General features: G+C 41.9%; 1 protein-coding gene across 1 annotated transcript in view; it reads left to right on the top strand.

Moving 5' to 3' along the window:
• SLC14A2 (solute carrier family 14 member 2) overlaps window positions 1-18,907 on the top strand; it is a 70,698-nt gene that overhangs the window by 42,855 nt on the left and 8,936 nt on the right. The window contains exons 11-18 of the mRNA XM_069075428.1: window positions 1,460-1,542; window positions 4,511-4,673; window positions 5,660-5,849; window positions 7,861-7,989; window positions 10,084-10,276; window positions 12,486-12,633; window positions 13,332-13,466; window positions 18,058-18,107. Of these exons, the coding sequence (XP_068931529.1) occupies window positions 1,460-1,542; window positions 4,511-4,673; window positions 5,660-5,849; window positions 7,861-7,989; window positions 10,084-10,276; window positions 12,486-12,633; window positions 13,332-13,466; window positions 18,058-18,107 (1,091 nt within the window). The remainder of the gene's footprint in view (window positions 1-1,459; window positions 1,543-4,510; window positions 4,674-5,659; window positions 5,850-7,860; window positions 7,990-10,083; window positions 10,277-12,485; window positions 12,634-13,331; window positions 13,467-18,057; window positions 18,108-18,907) is intronic.

Genomic DNA, 18,907 nt, shown 5'->3' with positions numbered 1-18,907 from the left:
TGAGCTTGTTATCACAGGCATTTTAGAAATCCCAACAGATCCCTCATTGTTCCACATGGGGTTTGATGACTGATTAGCACATTAAGAAATTCAATAAATATAATTACACTTGGAGTCAAGGCCTCGGGGTTTTATTACCCATCTGTCTTGTCTTATTCCAGGAGCAGATCATAGACGGAGCAGGATCGGAAAGCAGAGAGAATGATAGATTTAAAGCTAGAAGAGACCACAAAAACTATCCAGTCCAATCCTTTCATTTGAACAGAAAAAGAAACTGAGACCCAGAGTGGTTAATGGTGACACGGGTGTAATTGTCAGAGGCTGGATTTGGATGCAAAGCCTCTTACAGCTAACTTCCAAGTTCTTTATCCTACATTGGAGAAAGCCCCCAGGAATCAGAATATGTGGGAAATGGGAGCATTGTAGTCAATTTCTCGTCAGCCTAAGTAATTTAGGATTGAACAGAAAGACATTTTTGTTTCCACATTTGGTATTGAAAACTTTCGAAAACGTCTTAGCTACTTGATTAAGTCCTGCCTGCTGAATCTGTCTTTATTGACAGAGAATCTTGTAGGGTGTTGAGATCCTCTCCCTGAGCATCACTGACCACTGCTCAGCCCTGGAGGTGGACCTGTACTGACCCAAAATGCATATTGGCTCTGACATATGGGTGGTTTTGTTCCTGCTGTTTTTGCCAAATCTCACGTCTCCTTTTCTAGTGAGATGCCACCCCCTTCTCCAAGGAGGAGGGTGGGAGTGATGGGGGAATAGAACAATAAAGTTATTGTACATTCTGGTTAATTGGACCCCAAATAATTAAAGTTTTGGTGTCCCAATCCCAGCCACCCCCTGTCCTGCCCAGTCCTTCAGTGAAAGCTAAGTAACCAACATGGTGGTTAGAAAGTTGGGCTCTAGTCCCCATCTCGTACTGAACTCTGTGGGTCTAAATTTCCTCATCAATAAAGTTGAGATGAAAGGAGGGTACACTAGATGATGTCCAAGCTCTCCTTCTAGCTCTGGTACTTTATTTTTTGTGCTTCCACAAATTTATTAAATAATACTGAATAGGATCAGAGGATTTAGAAGTAGAAAGTCTCTAAAATTATTTAGGCTGATCCCCTAAATGAGGGACTAAGGATCAGAGGTTGTGACCTGCCCAAGTCACACAGCTGAATAGAAACAGGATGTGCAGTTGGAAGAGACCTTCTAAGACCATGTAGACAAATATCCTCTTTTTACAGATGAGAATTCTAAAGCCCACGGAATATAAGTAGATTACCTAAGGCCACACAGATTTTAAGGAATAGGTCTGGGATTGAAACCGAGGTCTTAGGATTCCCTGTTCCCTTTCTAACTCACCCTGCTGTTCAGGCTGCGTCCAACTTGCCATGTATTCTATGGAAATATTAGTGCAGGGGCATCCTAACTGACTAACATTCTCTTTCCTGTCTTTCTCCAGTATTTGGAAGAGCTGAACACCAAGAGAGACAAAACAAGAATCAGTTCCCTTATCCCTACCAAAAGCCCACACACGAGTTTTTTGTGAGTATTAAAAAGACACCTCTTGAAGCATGAGAAACAGCCAAGAGAAAAGTAACTCCCATCATGGAATTGTTGTTCAATCATGTCCAACTCTCCAAGAACCCATTTGGGGTTTTCTTGGCAGAGATACTTGAGTAGTTTGCCATTTCCTTTTCCAGCTCATTTTGCAGGTGAGGAAACTGAAGTAAACCAGGATAAGTGACTTGCCCAGGGTCACACAGCTAGTATCTGAGACTGGATTTGAACTCACAGAGTGAGTCTTCCTGATTCCAGGCCTGACACTCTATTCACTATGCCACCTAGCTGCCTCCATCATGGAATTAAACCAATAAAGTTACTAAGAACAAGGATGGCAACATTTGATAGCTCCCAGTTCCAAAATGAACAATTACCACTCTGTTCATGCACAAACTGAAATTTTCAGTTCAAGGTATTTTGATTTTTTAGTAGAGCTGTGGTATATAAACCAAATAGAGCCCCAAAGTCATTGTTATCCAGATGCAGGTCAATGGTCAGTCTAATGGTAACAGTTCACATTTATAGAGTTCTCTAAGCTTCACAGGGGCAATGAGGTGGCATGATAGACAGAACACTGGGCCTGGAGTTAGAAAAACTCATCTTCAAGAGTTCAAATCTGGCCTCAGACACTTCCTAGCTTTATGACCCTGAACGAGTCACTTTACCCTGTTTGCCTCCGTTTCCTCATCTGTAAAATGAATTGTAGAAGGAAATGGCAAACCACTTCAGTATCTTTGCCAAAATTCCAAATGGGGTCTTAGAGAGTTAGACACAAGTGGAAGTTTCACAAAGAGCTTTCCTCTCAACTACCCTGAGTACAATTCTATCCCTATCGTACAGTTAAAGAAACTAAGGCTGAGAAGTTCGGTAACTTATCCATAATAATGAAGCTAAATAAACCTGAGAATCCAAGGAGAGCAACACGGCAGGGTAGTTGAAAGAGCACTTGAGTCCTGGGTTCAAATTTCAATTCCACCATCTACTAGCTGTGCAACTATGGGAAAGTCAGTAGACTGCTATGGGCTTGAATTGCTTCAATCTGTAAAATAGCTGGGAGAGGGAGTAGAAGCTAGACTGCCACACTGCCTCAGATGTTTCTATCCCTTTTATAACAGCACATTCTAATGCAGTATAACTGACTTAGAACAAAGATGTCAGAGCATCCTGGGAATGCTAGCCTTATAAATCAGGTAGGTGGGTAGATATAGGTAGACAGACAGATATGGAGACCTACCTATAAACATAATTGTATAATAATTTTTTCTACCATATAATATATAATATATATGTCTAAAGTTGGAATCTATCTACATGTGTATACATATATATGTAGACACACTCATACAAACACATACATGCTTATAACAAAACTCTAGGTAAAGACATTCATTCATTCTGGCCCCAGCTAATCTGAAGAGACCCCCCACCACCACCAGATTGCCTGTAATGAAGGTCCTTACATGTTGAATTACCAGAGTTGAGATAATATAACAACAATATCTATACAAAATCTAAATTAAGGTTTGCAAAGTGCTTTAAAAATATTATTTCATTTGAACCTCAAAATAACCCTGGGAGTAAAGTGCTATTATTATCCTCATTTTACACATGAGGAAACTGAGGAAATCAGTGGTGGAGTGATTTGCCCGGGGTCACAGAGTCAATAAGTGTTTGAGGTTAGATTTGAACTCAGATCTGACGACTTCAGTCCCAGTGCTCTATTCACTAAAACTGTCTAATTGAAGGAAAGAGCCCTAGAAGAAAGAACTCTTTCCTACAGAAATGGCTTTGGACCTACCAAAGGGATCACTAACCTACAAAAATCTACCCCAGGAGATGGAAGACAGAAAATACAAGCATTGTTTCTACTGGTTGAACCAACTCTGCTTAGTAACATACACTTTAGAGATTAGCAGTGCAATGTGGGACAGGGTATCTGTTGCCAAGGAAAAGAGGTAAGAGCTCATTTCTGACTTGGCTTTGCTATGTGGTAGAATCAACTTTTTCTCCTCTCAAAATTCTCAAACTTATTCATAAGAAGTGACTTGTTGGAAGTTAAGCAAGAAGTAGCATTGGACAAATCTAGAGGTCTTTCTATTATGGTACCAGTTAGGGGGCACAATGGATGGAGTGCTGGGCCTGAAGCCAGTAAGACCCGAGTTCAAAGCCAGCCTCAGATACTTATTACCTGTGTGATCCTGGACAAGTCATTTGACTTCTGCCTCAGTTTCCTCAACTATAAAATGGGGATAATAGCAGCAACTACCTCCCAGTGCTGTTGTGAGGATCTAATAATATGTGTTAAATGCTGAGCCCAGGGTCTGGAACATAAGTAATCACTTAATAAACACTTATTCCTCTCTTCTACCTTGGGTCTTCATCATACAAAAAGAATAGAGCATAGTCGTGGCTTAAAACTAGGATATGCCTCTAAATGCAGGATTTTTTCCCACATTAATCTGCCTCGGCTTTCTACCAACATGTGTCCTGCCTGTGGGATGTTCTTCTTTGTAAACAGAAACACTGCTCCTTAGGTGCAGCCAAAGAGTGCACCACTCAAACCAAACTCCAACCACACACATTGTCGTCCAGAGAACTCCGCCATTCACTTCCCAGACACGGCCACAAGTTCTTCCTCTTGGCTACACCCACCCCCTCTAACCTGTCATCTCCCAAAGCTATCCCCATAACCTCACTTTGTATTGTCTGTGACATTTAACGTTTTGAATCACCCTTGTGGACATTGCTTCCCCCTCACAATATCCCTGGCTGATAGGGAAAGCAAAGATTATCTCCTTTTAACACATGAGTAAACTGAGGCACAGAGATCTTCTACACAGAGACAGAACCCAGCTTTCTCATTTTTGTCCAGTGAGTTCCATCATACCCTGCTTCAATGGAAGAGTTACGGGATATGAAAACCCTGTCTGTCTGTCATTCCCTTATGCAGGATCTCAGTAACAACATGGAAGACAGCACTGAGATTAAGGTAGAAACAAGCGTCACCAAGACCTCTCGGATCCAAAGTTCCTTGACCACGGGTGGGAAAAGACTCAGCAAAGCCTTCAGTTACATCACAGGAGAAATGAAGGGATGTGGAGAGGGACTTAAAGGTAAAGAATCAGCCTTGTCCCCACCCAAAAGAGTTCATCTCTTCCTGGTACCCAAGAAAAAAAGCAAGGCAAGGCCAAGTCTTATCAAAATGATGTATCTGAAGTAGGACCCAATAGCCCTAAGCCAGGGATTGGGGTTTTTCAGGAAAGGCTCCGTGACTCTATGTAACAGGCCCCAAATCTCCTGGGGGGGAGGGGGTGGATTATTAGTGCATTTTCCTTCCTAAATGTATCAGAAGGAACCTTCCAGTCCAATTCCTTCATTTGATGGGTGAACAAACTAAGGCCAAGAGAGGTGATGCAATTTCCCTAAGGTCACACAGATAATGGCTCTGGAGACCTGGATTCGAGTTCTGCCTTTGATGCTTACAACTTCTTGGGTTGGGTACCTCACCTCTCTAGGCCTCAATTTCCTTCTTTGTAAAATGATAGTGTTAAACTAGGTCATCTTCAAGGCCCTTCCAGCTCTCATTTTGTGACCTTATCATGAAAACGAGGGGCCTAGGTTGGAAGCCAGATCTTCTAAATCCAACTCCAGTACTCTTTATCTGACACCAAAACATTCACTTAGCTCAAGGGTTCTAACCTGGTGTTTATGAATTTTGGAAGGGGAGTTCAAATTTTTTAAATCTTTTAATAGCTGTATTTCAACATAATTGGTTTCCTTTGTGGTCCCATGTATTCTGTTTTATGTGTTTAAAAACGTTACCCTGAGAAGGAATCCATAAGCTTCCCTAGACTGCCAAAATAATCTATTATACAAAAAAAAAAAAAAGGTGACAAACCCCCAACCTAGGGCTAAACAATGATTTAGCTTTCTAAGAGGAAAAACCCAGCTCTAGGCAAAAGGGAAATGATAATGTCTCCCTCTTTCCCTCCTAAGCACCTAACCCAGTATTAGGGGCACAGTATTGGTAGGGTGCCTTTCCACGTGTTAGCCTGGCAATTCTTGAAGGTCCCTAAGGCAGATGGTCTTCCTCTTTCAGACAAGTCTCCAGTATTCCAATTTCTGGACTGGATCTTAAGGGGCACGTCCCAAGTGATGTTTGTGAACAACCCTCTCAGCGGCCTCATCATTATTGTTGGCCTCTTCGTCCAGAACCCGTGGTGGGCCATCTCGGGCTGTTTGGGAACCATCATCTCTACTCTGACAGCCCTCATCCTGAGTCAGGACAGGTAAGTCCTGGATGACTACATAGCCCAGCAACCCAGGGGCAGGCTTATTGAGTTCCTCTCAATGGAGAAGGATGCCCTTTGCATGCAGGCTTCAGGTTCAGGGTGGACCAGTCAACTACTCATGTTTCCACAGTAATTCAAGGTTTCCAGGAGGATTTCCCTACAGCTACTCTAAGAGGCAGGCAGCATAAATACTATTAACCCTATTTTACAGACTGGAAGACTTTCTAACCTGTCTTCTTTCATCATTCCTTCTATCCTCAGAGTGATAGTCCTGATTTTCCCTCCTAAAAACTGTCTTCCAATGAGATTTCATCTAGAAGAAAATATCAAAAATTCAGTTAAAAGACTAATGATGATTTTTCTAAATATATAGGGAATACAAATATATGACTAAGAACCATTCCTCAATGGAAAAGTGGTCTAAGGATACAGAAATATTCTCAAAAGAATTACAAATTATTAACTATATGAAATATTGCTCCAAATTACTAAAAACAAGAGAAAAACCCGCATGGATTTTCAAATGTGGAAAGGTAACAGCTGGTAGTCCAGTGTGACTGAAACGTCTTGTGGATAAAGGGCACAGGAGAACTGCTAGACCTGTCATTTTCTTATTATAGGTCACTCCCAAATGAGTAAATTCTTTCTACCAGGGCAGATGGTCACTGACTCTGCAAGTCATAGTCTTAGAAAGCTGGCTAGATTCCTAACTGGTTACCTTCTTGGTCACCCAAGGTTATACAGCCAGTATGTGTTAAAGACAGGAATGGAATGCTCCCTGGCTTCCAGACCACCCCTCTAGACATCCCTCATCCCCAAGTTTCCCCCATCTAGCCTGCTCTCACTTGGTGCCATTGGGCATTCTACACCTTTCCTTCCTCCTTTTCTTTACCTGCCTCTCATCTCATTCCTTCAGAGACCACCCTTTCTTCTATAAAGTCACCTAGCCTTGCTATACCTCAGTTTCCTCATTTGTACAAAGGGGATAATAAAAGCACCTACCTCCCAGGTTTGTTTTGAGGCTCCAAGGCTATAACAAACATAAAGTGCTTTTAAAATGCTCTATAAATGCTAGCAATTGTTGTTATTATTGTTTGGAATACTAAACATACAATATTAAAAGCCAGAAAGAACCTTATAGTGATCAATCCCATCGTTTTACAAAATGAGGCTGACAGAGGTTGTGTGACTTTCCTAAAAACATACAAGGATGGGGCGGCTTGGTGGCTCAGTGAATAGAGCACTGACCCTGGAATCAAGAGGACCTGAGTTCAAATCCAGCCTCAGACACTTAACACTTACTAGTCATGTGACCTTGGGCAAGTCACTTAACCCCAATTGCTCTGCCTTCCTCCCTCCAAAAAGCAAAAAAAAAAAAAGACATACAGGGAATAAATGGTAGAGCTGGGATCCATATCCAGTCTCTCTGAATCCAAGTCACAGATCACAGATTTGGGGCTAGTCAAAACCCCCGCATTTTACAGTTGAGGAAATTGAGGTCCAGAGATCCCAGGCCCTTTAACTTCAAATCTAACATTCTTTCCATGACAGCACCTGTGTCTGTAATCCTTCAAGGGCCAATGGTTTAGAACAGAAGAATAATTTACTCCCGGGACATTTGCATTTTCTTAAAGGACCTCTAGGGATTCGTTTAACCCCAAAGGGCATGAATTTCTGATGGCAGAACTTCAGAATTTGGGAGAGGCTTGACTGTAGGTGTGGAGAATCTGTAGCCTCGAGGCCATGTTTGACCTTCTAGGTCCTTGGGTGCAGCAAGTTTTACAGAACAAATCCTTTTATTAAGGGGATTTGTTCAGTGAAGTTTGGATTCAGTCAAAGGGCTGCACTTGAGGACCTAGAGGGCCACATGCAGCCTAAAGGTCGCAGGTTCCCCACCCCTGGGGGGATCAGGGAGAGAAGAGATGGCTTGGCCAATATTGGCAGGCCGTGGGGAACACTACCTTTGCTACCCTCTGACTCGTGTCCTATGCTCCTTCTCCATCCCCAGGTCATTAATTGCGGCAGGACTTCATGGCTACAATGGGGTGCTGGTGGGCTTGCTGATGGCTGTGTTCTCAGAGAAAGGAGATTATTACTGGTGGCTTTTGCTCCCCGTCATTGTTATGTCCATGTCCTGGTAAGTTCCATCAATAAATATGAATTGAGTGCCCCTCCCTACTCCCCTGAGGCAGCTAGGTGGCACTGTGGATTGAGTGCCAGGCTTGGATTTGGGAAGAACTGAGTTCAAATCCAGCCCCAACACTTACTAGCTGTGTGACCTTGGGCAAGTCACTTAATCCTGTTTGCCTCAGTTTCCTCATCTGTAAAATAAGCTGGATAAGGAAATGGCAAACCACTACAGTATCTTTGCCAAGAAAACTTCAAATGGGATCGTGAAGAGTCAGTCAAGACTGAAAAACCACCACCTTACTCCCCTGGCCCTTTCAAAGCCTCTTTTCTCTGCTTGGGGGGAAACCTAAACCCTACAACTTGTCCTGTCTTTTGGTTCTGAGCTCCCATCCCTTCCCAGCTCCCTTATCTCCCTTCTACTTCTCTGTATCCCTCTCTAGAGAAAGCCATTCTGCCCTAGAGTAGGGGCACTATTGCCCTCTGAATCCTTGCCCAATGTGAGGCAACTTCTTCAGTACAGACTGTTTGGGGAGCATGGGGCCCCTTGGTTCTGCTTCCTCACCCAGGCATGCCACCAGTGTGCTACCACAGGAAAAGCACTAGCTCTGGAGTCTAAGGAACCGGGTTCAAATACTTCCTCTGATACACACTACTCATGTGACTATGGGCAAGTCACTTAACCTTTCTGGTTCTCAGTTTCATGAACTGTACAAAGATGTATCAGATGGCCTCCAATATCCCTTCCTACTGTAGATGTGTCATCCTATGAAAGAGCAACGGCTCGGAAGCCCCTGACCTCAAGGGGCTTCCAATTTAATGAAGGGAGACAGCACAGAAAAGGAAGTGGAAAAGGGGGGTAGAGATAGAGTTTGTTAAAAGTACCTATGTTTGTGACATCTCAGATCCTTGAAATATCAAAGGGGAATCCTCTTTCTCAGCAGCACACAAGAGTCAGACAGCTTTTTCTATGATGTATCTACCCCGATGCCTACAATGCTCTGCATTTTGGAACAACTCATAGTCATTCCCTCCTAGTCACACTCTGCTGCCAGTGCTTTAACTCACCCCAAGCTTGGGTTCCATGAAACATGTTCAGGGAATTATTTGCAGCTGAGGGGATCCATGTGCTCAAAGTACACAGCACCTGTCCCTTTGCCAGTGCTGGTACCCTAGAGCAGGGGTTCCTAAGCTGGAATCCATGAACTTGTCTTTTTCTTTTTTTTATGTAACTATATATCAATATAATTGGTTTCCTTTATAATCTTGTGTTTTATTTTACACATTGAAAAATATGAAACTGAGAAGTTGCCCATAGTCTTCCCCACACTGGTAGAAGGGTCCATGTCACAAAAAGGTTCAGAACTGCTCTCAAGTCAAACGGTTACAACAAAAAGGACAAAAAAAATCCCTGACCATTCTCCCAGAGCTCTTCCAAAGAGATTGCATGATGCCCACAACTGGCTGGTACAGGGTCACTACAGAGACCAAAAGGAAGATGGCAAAGAGTTTGACAGGAGAATCAGATGAGGCCAAACCTGACACACAGAAATGTTTTATTCCAATATAGGAGAGAGCAGATTGGGGAAGGGGGTATACAGTGGGATCACTGTTTTGGGGTGGTGGGTAGGGGAAAGACAGGGAGAAAATTTGTAACTCAAAATCTTGTGGAAATGAATGATGTAAACTAAATATAAACATAAAATTTAGTTTAAAAAAAAAGGTGATTAGGTGGCACAGTAAATAGACCACCGGCCCTGGAGTCAGGAGGACCTCAGTTCAAATCTGGCTCAGACAGTTAACACAAAAACTACCAGTGTGACCTTGGGCAAGTCACTTAACCCCAATTGCCCTCCAAAAAGCAAAAAAAAAAAAAAGAAATGTTATGTTCCTGTGACCTACCAGTTGCTGAACGAGGCAGATAAATCCCGGAAGGATACTCCTGCAGCAAGGATTCCTAACTCCCTTGTTGGTCATTTCCCAGAGTCCATAAGAACATGTGCCCTTAAACACACACATACACACATGCACATACCCCTAAAAGACAGAAACATTAACTAAAGTGAGTTCTCAAAGGATCTCCCTCTCTCATTTCCATTCCCAGCCCAATTCTTTCCAGTGCCCTGAACAGCATCTTCAGTAAATGGGACCTCCCTGTCTTCACACTCCCATTCAACATTGCAGTGACACTGTACATGGCAGCCACGGGCCACTACAATCTCTTCTTCCCCACGACGCTGGTGCAGCCCATCGCCTCAGTGCCCAACATCACCTGGTCTGAGATTGAAGTGCTCCTGGTAAGTGTCACTGAAGGCAGAAGAGAAGCCTTACTTTGAATTGGTTTTGAAAACGACGTTTCCTTTCCTGGGGACACAGGTATCCCCAGAGCTGGGTGATTGCATAGTTAAGTTATTACCTACAGAAAGTGTTTTTACTTTGGGTTTTTTTTTTTTAATTTGTCTTGTTTTTATTGACACTTTTGTTTTCATGTTCCCTTTCATCCTGAACATACTCCTTCCCCTCTCTCCTACCCAAGGAGTCATCCCTAGTAAGATTTAAAAAGGAAGAGGAGAGAAAATAGGTCAGCAAAACTGATTAGCATGTCCCCCATGTGTGTCAGGCAGTGCTGCAGTGCCCGTGCCCAACATAGCCACCTCTGCACTGCATTTTCTTAACTTTTCTCTGGATCATTATCATTACATTTAGTTTTCTTTTTTGTTGTTCTCTTTACATGGTTGTGGGCAGGTGTATGTTGTACACCTTATAGGGTAAAATTTTAACAAATCAATTCAACAAATATTTATTAAACACCCCCTAGAAGGAAGTAGGTGCACCACTAGATGATGGGGATATAAAAACATAAGGAGGGGGTGGCTAGGGGGCACAGTGAATAGAGCACCAGCCCTGGAATTGGGAGGACTTGAGTTCAAATCCAGCCTCAGACACTTGACACACTTACTAGCCATGTGACTTTGGGCAAGTCACTTAACCCCAAATGCCCTCCAAAAAAAAAAATAAGGAAAAAAAAGAGAGCCTTCAAAGAGCCTGCATTGAACTTGGGGCTATGACAAGTACAGAGAGATATATAAATACCAGTCAGTTCTCTTGTTTTTGCTTTTTGGAGGGCAGTTGGGGTTAAATGACATGCCCAAGGTCACACGGCTAGTTTGTGTGTGTGTGTGTGTGTGTGTGTGTGTGTGTTAAGTATCTGAGGCTGGATTTGAACTCAGGTCCTCCTGACTCCAGGGCCAGTGCACCACCTAGCCACTCCAGAATACCAGTCAGTTTGAAGAAGCAGACAGTATTAACAAAGTAAGGCCCTAGAGTTGAGCCTTGAAGGAAGATCAGGATTTTGAGAAGCAAAGATGGGCAGACAATGTGAGGAACACACTGGGAAATGTATGTGATGTAAAATCAAAAGATATCAATAATTTTTTTAATAAAAAGGTTATGATAGTAAAGTTTAAAAAAAAAAGCAGTGGGATTGAGCTATGGACAGAAATGCAGCTGGAGACAACAGCCAGCAGCAGGAGGGGAATGGCCCCTTTCCTAGACAGGACTCTATTATTTGACCATGAACAAATATTGCCTCATCTATATAGTGAGGGTGCCAGAGAAGACAGCATGAGACTCCTTTCAGCTCTAACACGCTTTGATTCTGAGCATTTTAATCTGCCACAAAATGCTTGTGTTAAAGATTTCCTGTCATCCGGGGGAGGGAGTGGGTTGGACAGAGCCCACCACCTAACCTTTTCTTTGTATTCTTTAAATCAGAGATGTCAAACACATAGAGGAGGCGGTGATTCATGGTGGTCTGAATTAGAATTAGATTAAAAAGTAATTGTGAAATATGTAATAAAATAAATAAAAATATAATGAAACATAAATAATATTACATTTTAAAACTAAGTCAATATGCTACCCCAGGGATTCTTATTTATTCATTAGTGTCCCCTTTTTTATTCAAGTTTGACACCACTGTTTTAAATAAGAGACCTATTCTTGCAAACCTTCTAATAATTTGGGAATAAAAGTTTGTGTTCTTATTAAGTTTGACTTGATTGAATTTTCTAAAAAAATAAATAAAATTGTAAGAGCACCAGCCCTGGAGTCAGGAGGACCTGAGTTCAAATCCAGCCTCAGACACATACAAAATGTGTGACCCTAGGCAAGTCATTTAACCTTGATTGCCTTCCCCACTCCACCCCACCCCCAAAAAACCTACTGGAAAAATGATCATGAAATATGCAATCCTGACTCATAAGGATCTTTAAAATATTGTAATTCCTCCCCCTTCAATTTCAAGGAAAGAAAAATGAGGCTCTGAGAAAAGTGACTTGCCCAAGGTCACACACTCTTTGGTGAGAAAGTCAGACTTAAAATTTTAATGTCCTGATTTCTATTTTAGTAAAATTTCTATTATACTGTGAGTCTGCCCTCATTATTATATAATTCTGTTATATCATCTACCTACATAATAAGCATGTTATTATATGGTTCTTACAGCTTTTAAGAGCCATTCCAGTTGGAATTGGCCAAGTGTATGGCTGTGATAATCCCTGGACAGGCGGCATTTTCCTTGTAGCTCTTTTCATATCTTCACCACTCATTTGCTTACATGCGGCAATTGGATCTACGATGGGGATGTTAGCAGGTATGGCCTCATTGTTCACCCATCACCAATGGGCAATGAAAATATGAAAAAAGGGCCCAGGGAAGCCCTTTAGCAAAACTGTGAGGTTAGTGGTATTCCCTTTTAACATCTCAGCCTCCAGTTTCTAGGAACATTTGTTCTCTGATTACACCCCCAGGCTTTTCACTTCAGGCACCTAGCCAGTCTTCTGGTTGTCAAGCCCTGCCCCATCCCCATTTTCAGTACATATCAGCCATTTACAACTTAGTATAATTGAAAGTTATTGTGAAAAAAAAGAAAGAAAGTTATTCTATTTCTGAAGTCAAAGCTTTTTCTCTATTTGTGGAATGAAAGGAGGTGTCTATCAGGATTAAAGAAATACCAGTCATCATCTCTTAGATGGAACAAGACTTTTGGGAACCAAGAAGCCTTCCCTATATTCCTGAAATGTTATTCTGTGGGCAGCTGTGGTATAGCTAATGCCAGCCCTTACAGGGATCTGTGTCATTACACCCTTAAGCCCAGTGTCAATTGCTGTCCCTTCAACCCTATTCATTTTGAATTGAAACCCCAAACCTCAATGCCCAAGGTGTCACTGGCTCTGGAATGTGCAAAGGAAAGCAGACAGGAAACAAAAAGGAAACTGCTTAGTGGGGCTGTTTTCTCTCCAGTGTTTCCCTGGATGTACCAGTGACATAAGTATCTGGCTTTTCTTACAGCCCTCACTCTGGCAACACCCTTCAATTCCATCTACTTTGGCCTGTGGGGATTCAACAGCACGCTGGCCTGCATTGCAATAGGAGGAATGTTCTATGCCATTACCTGGCAGACACACCTCCTTGCAATCACCTGTGGTAGGTGCCTCAAACCTAATTCCCTTTGGAACTGAAGTGGGAAGGAGGGAGGGAGAGGGAGAGAGAGAGACACTTGAAGGATGGTGATATGGAAAGAATACTGGACACAGAGACAAGAGTCTGCTTACCAGACTCATTTATGAACAAGTCTTTTGATCTTTCTATAATTCAATTTCTTCCTTTGTAAAATAAGGATAACAAGACACTGCCCTACCTACCTATATGAGGAAAGCATTTTTCAAACTTCAAAGCAGATATAAACATGGGTTAAACAAACTGGAAAGATAGCATTCCTAATTTACACAAAAGTTCTTTCAGGGAAAATTACTTGCTTTACAAAGGGATTTTTCACTTTCCAAAAGAATTCCTGGTAGCATTGCTTTAAAGAGCAAACTCCTCTAACACGTGGAAAACTTGATGCAATTTGCAAAAATAAGGTACAAAATTGTATTAAACAAGTTACACCTGTTTGTTGTGCAGTTGTGTCTGACTCTTCCATGACTCCATTTGGGGTTTTCTTGGCCACAATACTGAAGTGGTTTGCCATCTCCTTCTCCAGCTTATTTTACAGATGAGGAAACTGAAGCAAACAGGGTTAGGGTTAAGTGACTCAAAAGATGAGTCTTTCTGACTCCAGGCCTAGCACTCTACCCACTGTGTCACCTAACTGACCCATTATACCTGTACATAAGCATTTAGTGAGCCTTCTCCTGCCACAGATTCAAAGCCCTGTAGTGCCAACATGATATTCACAGCATCTACAGCAGCTATGAATTTGCCAGCGTAATTCTGAATTGCAAAATATAACAGACTTTCCACACATAAGGCAGAACCAAAACATTTATTCAAACACCAGAAAGCCAAATCCCAACATCAGAAAACCAAATCCATCACAGCAACAAAGAAATCTATACACAGTAACAATTCAGAGGATACCACCATCCCCAAGCCTCTCCCCTGCTAGGGCTTTCCCACAAATGAACACTCACTGCTTGCTGCCTGCTTCCTCTCTCCTTCAGCTCTAACTACTCTGACCAACTTCCTCTCAGCTCTGCTCCATCCTTCCTGCTCTACCCATTCAGTAAGCTCCTCTCACCACAGGCTGTATGGGACTCAAACTCATGTGTGTTGGGCTTCCATGTGACTTAAGCAGGATGGGAAAGATCTTCCCATTCGCATTACCATTATGAGCCCTCACTCCAGGAACTATTATTTTTACCCAGCAGTCCAATAATATTTTAGAGGATAAAAATAGCAGTTGGTAATTTGGTGGCTTTTATATTCTCATAAAAAAGTAGGAATCTACCATACACTCACCTCCTTAATATTCTATGATTTGATAGTTCTTAGAACTACATAAACCTGAAGAACCATGCAGTGGATAGAGCACTAGCCCTAGAGTCAGGAGCACCTGAGTTTAAATCTAGCCTCAGACAACTTACTAGCTACGTGACCCTGGACAAGTCACTTAACCCCAATTGCATTAAAAACAAAATTTAAAGTCTAACATAACATAAAAACTTCAACCAGGACTTTCCCTCAAGTTTGAAGTAAATAACCTTTCTCAATGAATTAAGTAACCCAGAGCAATGACCTGAAACTGAGACCTATGACCAGTTAATTCATTGATTAGTTATTAAAAAAAAAAAAGTCTTTTACATGCCTGTCCCATATTCACACATGGAAATGCCATATTTAAACATAAAATTTACCTGTATAGTCCTCAAAAGATTTCTAATCTTTTTTAAAGGGACATTCTGTGATTCACCAGTTTCCTGACTACAATTTTTAAGAGTTGGGGAGAAAGAAAAATGGCCATATTTTGGGGGGAAGTTAACAATCCAAAAGACCTTATTACCCAGACTGGAAGCAGAAAGCAGTAGCTTGCTGGACACACTGAAATTAAAGGAGAAATGTGACCTGATGGGCCATTGGAAGGACCCCAAAGTGTAACTACTGCCCAAGGAGCCCCTGCAAGTCTTGTAGGGAGGGGAGTATAGACACTGAGCATATGAGAGATCAACTAAGAAATCACAGAGCAAGGCTTAAAGCCAGAGCTCCCCAGCTGCTCTGCATGAGGTTTTGCTAATTCAGTAAGTGGTACAGCAAGAGCTCCAATAGATGCTCCATTTATATCCAGCCCCACTTAGAGGAACACCTCTGAACTCCTAAGAGATATGCCCCCTGCAGAAGATGGCTCATTCATTTTGTGGAGGGTTAAGCACCCCCATGGTTCCAGGCTGTGGATGGAGAGAGCAAAAGGGAAGTGAGAACCAAGCCCTGAGCCAGGAAGATGCCCCTTTTGTCTCTCATCAGAGCCTCCAATGTTATCCAAGGAACCTGCACAGCAGATAGGCCTGACTTCTATTTAGCTGGTCATTTTAATTTTTTTATTTATTTGGGACTTAGAGAGGGCCCAAACTTGTGACTTCATTGGTCTAGAGAATCCTAAGGGGGAAATGCCCAACTTCCATGCAAATCTGCAACCCTTGTGCAATTTATAGTATCAGTGTTGCCCAGGTTTACTAAGAGGGTAAGTGATTTGCCCCCATTTATTTCTCTAGGATGTTGTCAGAGGCAGGCTTCCTAACTCAAAGGCCAGAGCTCTATCAACTTTCAAGGCTCTTACTCCAGTAATTACTAAGGCTAATTTTTGTATCCTTGCTCTTCCCTTCCTTCATTTCTCAGCATTGGGATCCTAGTCCTTAACATGCAATATCTTTGATAAATTTCAATCAAGCAATTTGAATGAATAAATGCCCAAGCATGGCACAGTGGGAAGAACATTGACTCCGAAGTCAAAAGTCCTGAGTTCAAATTCCACCTCTGATGCTTATTTACCTCTGTGACTTTGGACAAGTCCTCTTGGACCCTCAGTTTCTTCTACTAAAAAGTGAGGTGACTGGACTACATGGTCCCTGAGATCCCTTCTAGCTCTCTAGAGAGATCATCTTACTCTTAAACTCTAATGGCTTCTACCCTCCTGCCCTAAAAGTAGAGATATTTTGGAACTAGCTTGAACAAGCTCCAAGGAGCTGGTTATTGAATTTTCAGTGTGTACATTTACACCTTGGAAATCAGAAAACACTGTAAATCAGTATTTGATTTATTATTTTGTTGGTTTTTAAAACTTAAGAAAGTGAAGAAGAAAATGTTAGTAATTCAGATTAAATGTGTGCCCTATATGCATTTTTTCTAAAGAGCTGGTTGTTAAACATTGATCAACCCATTCCTAATCAGAAGCCACCTGTGTTTTTAGCTTATTTCTTGTGGGTACACTAGCTATATCCTTGGCATATCCCTGACTTATGAGGATGAGAGGGAGGGAGAGAAGGAGAGGGAAATAAGAAGAGGGAGAGGAGAGGGAAAGGAGAGGGAGAGAAGGAGAAGAAGAGGAGGGAGAGGGGGAAAGAGAGAGAAAGAGAAAGGGGTGGGGAGAGAACAGGGCTATAAACAGACTTGGATTATGGAGAGAAATATTTCAGTAATCTGTACTTTTACTACTGCTACTGTTTCTGTCTGGGGGATATAGATGTAGATAAGTGTATGTATATATATATATATATATATATATATATATATGTATGTATAAATACATATACCTTATATATTACACATGTGTATACTATATATTAATAAGCCATATTCATATCTTAATAAATATATCATTTATTAATGATTTCTAATAAAGATTCCAGCTGAGAGTCCTGGGATCCACTTACTCTTATCATATAGTAAAATTTTCATTTATAGTTTAAGCTGTTAAAAGTGCCTACTAATGGTTACAAGATAGTAGGGCCTAAGAGAGCTCTCACTGTTGGATTTGGGGCCTTTTAAAAAGTGCATATGAGGGGCGGCCAGGTAGCACAGCAAGTAAGATCACCAGCTCCAGTGTTGAGAAGACCTGGAGATTGAATCCCGGGCTCAGACACTTAGCACCCACCCAGAAACACCTGGCCATGTAACCTTGAGCAAGTTACTTAACCCCAATCGCTTAGGGGCGGCCAGGTGTGAGTAAGAGCACCGGCTCCAGTGTTGGGACAACCTGGAGATCGAATCCCAGGCTCAGACACTCAGCACCACACCCAGAAATAACTGGCCATGCAACCTTGAGCAAGTTACTTAACCCCAATTGCTCAAAAAAAAAAAAAAAAAAAAGTGCATATGACTTATAATCAGTTTTACCTCTTTCTATGGAATGCAATAGTTTTCAAAGGTGCCAAGCAATAAAAAGTAGGACCTTTTTTTTTTTCCTTTTTGGTCCAGCAAGAGAAATAAAGCAAATATAAGGAAAAAGAACTGTATTCCAAGTCAGAAAACCTCAGCTTGAATCTCGTCTCTATTTCTTAGCTGTGTGACATAGGACAATGCATTCCACGTCTCCAGGCCTCAGACTTCTGGAAGCATCAGTTTCTTCATGTGTAAAATTTGGTCAGAAGACAGGTGAAGTCCATTCTGTCTCCAAATTCTATCAGCCCCAGGTCCAGTGAGAGCCAGTGCCTTTGCAGCTGTCAGGAGGCCCTATTCAAAGGCTAAGGCCAGAATCAATGAAACATTTACTTATCACTTTCTCATTCTTATCTTTTCTCAGCACTGTTTGCAGCCTACCTGGGAGCTGCCCTTGCCAACATATTATCTGTGGTAAGTTGATTTGAGATCAGTACAATTACCTGGAATGTCCTATCTCAAACTAGCCTCTCTTCTATATCCATCCTGACCTTTAAAGTCTTCTCCTCTATTACTGCCCCCCCCCACTTATCTCTCATCACCTGTACTTGCTCCCACACACATCTCCAACACTTATGAATCAGTGTGCCCCACACACAGAGGACACAGGCCTAGACATTGTCTAATTGAATTTTTGGCCAATCAGATTCCTGAACAACCTATCTAAAAGGAATACAGTAGGAAATTATTTTTTAAAAAAAATCATCGCTCTTAATTCTTTAATTCTGTCATCCCCTAATTTATCTTTTCCTTAAGTAAAAACTTAGGTTTAAGGTGGGGTGCACCTGAGTTCATTTGTCATGTTCTGTAGCTTCTGTGATGGGAGTTTGAGATCTAAGGGCCTTCTGAGATCTGTAGTTTTGAGGAACAACCATGCCCTCTCAATCTGTCAGCTCTGGGATGGAATGCTTTTGTTCTCCTGAAATACAAATCCCAGAATAGCTTTCAGGTCTCAAATCCTTTTCACATTTCTTAGCTGTATTCTTATGGTTCTTTCATATTTTCTATCCTCTCCCTACATTTATACTAGAAGTACCTCAGGTATACACAGACACAGTCAGACACACAGACACAGACAGTCACACAGACACAGCCAGACACACAGACACAGTCACACAGACACAGACACAGTCAGACACACAGTCACACAGACACACACACAGACACAGTCAGACACACAGACAGTCACACAGACACAGTCAGACACACAGACA

Source organism: Petaurus breviceps, unplaced genomic scaffold (genome assembly GCF_028583685.1).
Source record: "Petaurus breviceps papuanus isolate PSGF00001 unplaced genomic scaffold, PetGlider_PUasm1.0 151, whole genome shotgun sequence".
NCBI lineage: Eukaryota > Metazoa > Chordata > Mammalia > Diprotodontia > Petauridae > Petaurus > Petaurus breviceps.
Note: the sequence above shows the minus strand (reverse complement) of the source record. Positions and strands in the feature narration are given on the sequence as shown.